Genomic DNA, 2753 nt, shown 5'->3' with positions numbered 1-2753 from the left:
ATAAGAAAAACATCAACTAAAGAAACTAGAGCTCTGCAAATTTATGGCAATTGAGAATGTACTACCCAGAGAAGATAACCATTACTGCTACATAAGATATGTTCAAAATAGTAATCATCTTTCTAGTTTTTTCCACTGCAAAGCAACTACTTGTAGGGAGAGGCATCAGTAATTAATCCAATCGGAAAAGAAGACTACGAAAATGATGTCATGTAATTGCAATAGCAACAACCCTGCTTCACAGTGATATAGCTCCAACACTCTATAAAGCAGAAATAATCAATAAAGTGTTTAAACAATCAATCATTCGACGAAAACACATTATTACATACAGATTCAGAAACTCTTTAAGCAATTACATCACAAGGGAAAAACTACAAAAACCATTGTAATCAAATTCCTGGAAATGAGAAAGAAGCACTAGTACAAGTATGTCAACTATCTCAAGCTTAGCAAACAAACATATTTCAGCACCATAATAGTGTAATCTATTATCTGATTAAGATCAAAAAGTTAACTGATAATCCAACATAACCAAAGAACTATCAAAACTGTAAATTCCATAGCTTGATCAGCACAAAACCAAAAATACTAAAACTTATTGAAGATCAAGCTAAGGGTTTAGGCTTTACATCTGTATCGAAGATAGTAAATAACGCCCACCACTGCAACTGCAACAACTGATGATGCAGCAACCACTGGAAAATTTACTTCACCACCAAGAAAACCAACTTTATCATCACCAACAGGAATGCCATTGATATTGCTAGCAACAAATCTTTCAGTAATAACCCTTTCCTTCTCCATCAATTTCTTCTCCAACTCTGCAGCTTTCTCAATCATCTCCTTAACCCTCTTCTCTAATTCCTCCTTCACCATATGAAGCTCTTTCTTCTCCTTTTCCCATTCCTCATTGTTCACAACAGTACCCTCCAATTCCTCAATATGCTTCTTTAAACCCCTGATTTCTTCTTCCTTCCCTTCTACTTCTTCTTTCTGATTGTTTCCACTTGCTTCTAACTTCTCCAATTTCGACAACAACAGATTCCTTTCACTCTCGACAGCATCCAGCTTCACACTCTTTTCATTTTCGGTACTCTTCAATACCTCCAATGTCGACTTTACCCCTGATAACTCAGAATTGGAACCTTGTAGATCATTCATAGCAGTGATGAGATCATGTTGCAGCTGAGATACCTCGCCTTCCAGCTGAGCGGCTCTGGCGGCTACTGATCCTAAAGCCTTGTTCTCCGACTCGAAATTCTCCACCTTCTTCAGCAACTCCTCCTTTTCGTTCTGAGATTCCTCGATTGAGCTCTTGAGCTTCTCGATTCTCTGTTTGATCACATCGTTCTCGTGAAGAAGCTGAGTTTTCTCTTGCTCGAGCGCGGCTATCTTCTGTTTCAGTGCAGAGGTTTTCGACGCAGCATCGGAAGTTTCATCAACGGCGATCTCCACCGGCGCGTCATCGAAAACCTCGCCGTTGGTAACGGTATCATCCGCCATGGTCAAACCTGAAAATAATCAGATAAACAGTAAACGGATTAATGAGATTCAATGAACTCCAAAGCAGCCAAAATTAGGGTTTTTGATTGTAGAAAATGAGAATAATCAGAAAAGATATCTTTTTCTTTTGGGGCTCTGTGGAATATCAAATCTTGTCCCCGAAAAAAAAGAGAATAAAATGAAATATCACTTTTGGAGCCGATAGAGGACACGTGTTATTATTATAAAATGGACGGTGTATGATGACCCATAGGTGGTGTATAATTGGGCCATGATTGTGAATTGCATCGGCTTGAAGTGTAATTGGCAGCCCCATTAAGTCCAAGCGCTGACGAGACTATGGTTTGCAATAAATTTTAAATTGATAGAAAATAATTCTTTAACCACAAAGAAAATATGATAAAATTAAAATATTTTATTAATAAATAATGCGAATATAATTTTGTTCCCTTCTTGATTTTTTTTTCTGAATTTTTTTCATAATAAATAAAAATATTTTATTAATAAATAATGCGATGATTTGAACTTGAAGGAATTTGTGAATTTTCTTGAAATATTTTATTATCAAAAGAGTCTGATCTATTTTAATCTCTTTATGAATATTTTATGAATTTATGTGAGATGTTTTGAACTATTTATATAGGCATCAACTAGAATTTAGGGTAGAGTTGCTTCCAAAAATCCTAACTGAAATTAAACACATCTTGTAGAGACCCGTAAAATTTTGATTCCTACAAAAATTGTTGAAATAATTTGTTTTGACAATAATTTTCTCAATATACTATAAACATAACAATCTTTTTTGACATTATTTGTTTGTTAATATAACTTTTTTATTACTGTAATTTTTTTTCCATAGTTAATTTGATATGTATTACTTGAATCAAAAATCTATTAAAAATAATCACAAAATAAAAGTAAAATTGCCTACACTAGATTCATTAAATATCACTTATAAAATTACACTAGATATGATATTATTGTTTTAAAGCCACTATGCATGTATTATAGTGACGTTACTTGTTCGCTCTACTTATACATGGTTGGGAGTGTTTGATTTGTTTTGATGCAAATTGCATATTCTCTTATTATTTTAGAAATATCTTTTTTATCATAATTTTTTTTATCAATTTTGGTTAAAGTATTTAAAATCAATTGATCATATCCTATATGGATTTCATATTCACACACTTGTCATGTCAAGACGGATGCGATACTAAAAGTGAAGAGTACACGCACGATACATT

The 2753-nt window shown here is 33.6% G+C and overlaps 1 protein-coding gene across 1 annotated transcript; it reads right to left on the bottom strand.

Annotated features, from left to right (window-relative positions):
- Positions 1 to 288: 288 nt before the first annotated feature.
- Positions 289 to 1650, bottom strand: LOC129893159 (peroxisomal and mitochondrial division factor 2). Its single transcript, XM_055968654.1, has one exon. It carries the CDS (start codon positions 1504 to 1506, stop codon positions 622 to 624), a length of 885 nt encoding a protein of 294 aa, XP_055824629.1. The 5' UTR covers positions 1507 to 1650; the 3' UTR covers positions 289 to 621.
- Positions 1651 to 2753: the final 1103 nt, after the last annotated feature.

The sequence above is a fragment of the Solanum dulcamara genome, chromosome 6 (assembly GCF_947179165.1).
Source record: "Solanum dulcamara chromosome 6, daSolDulc1.2, whole genome shotgun sequence".
Classification (NCBI taxonomy): Eukaryota; Viridiplantae; Streptophyta; class Magnoliopsida; order Solanales; family Solanaceae; genus Solanum; species Solanum dulcamara.
The sequence above is the reverse complement of the archived record's forward strand: the minus strand, read 5'-3'. Positions and strand labels throughout refer to the sequence as shown.

Coding starts and splice junctions, on each gene's coding strand:
- LOC129893159 (XM_055968654.1), bottom strand. CDS start 1,506: ATGGCGGATGATACCGTTACCAACGGCGAGGTTTTCGATGACGCGCCG.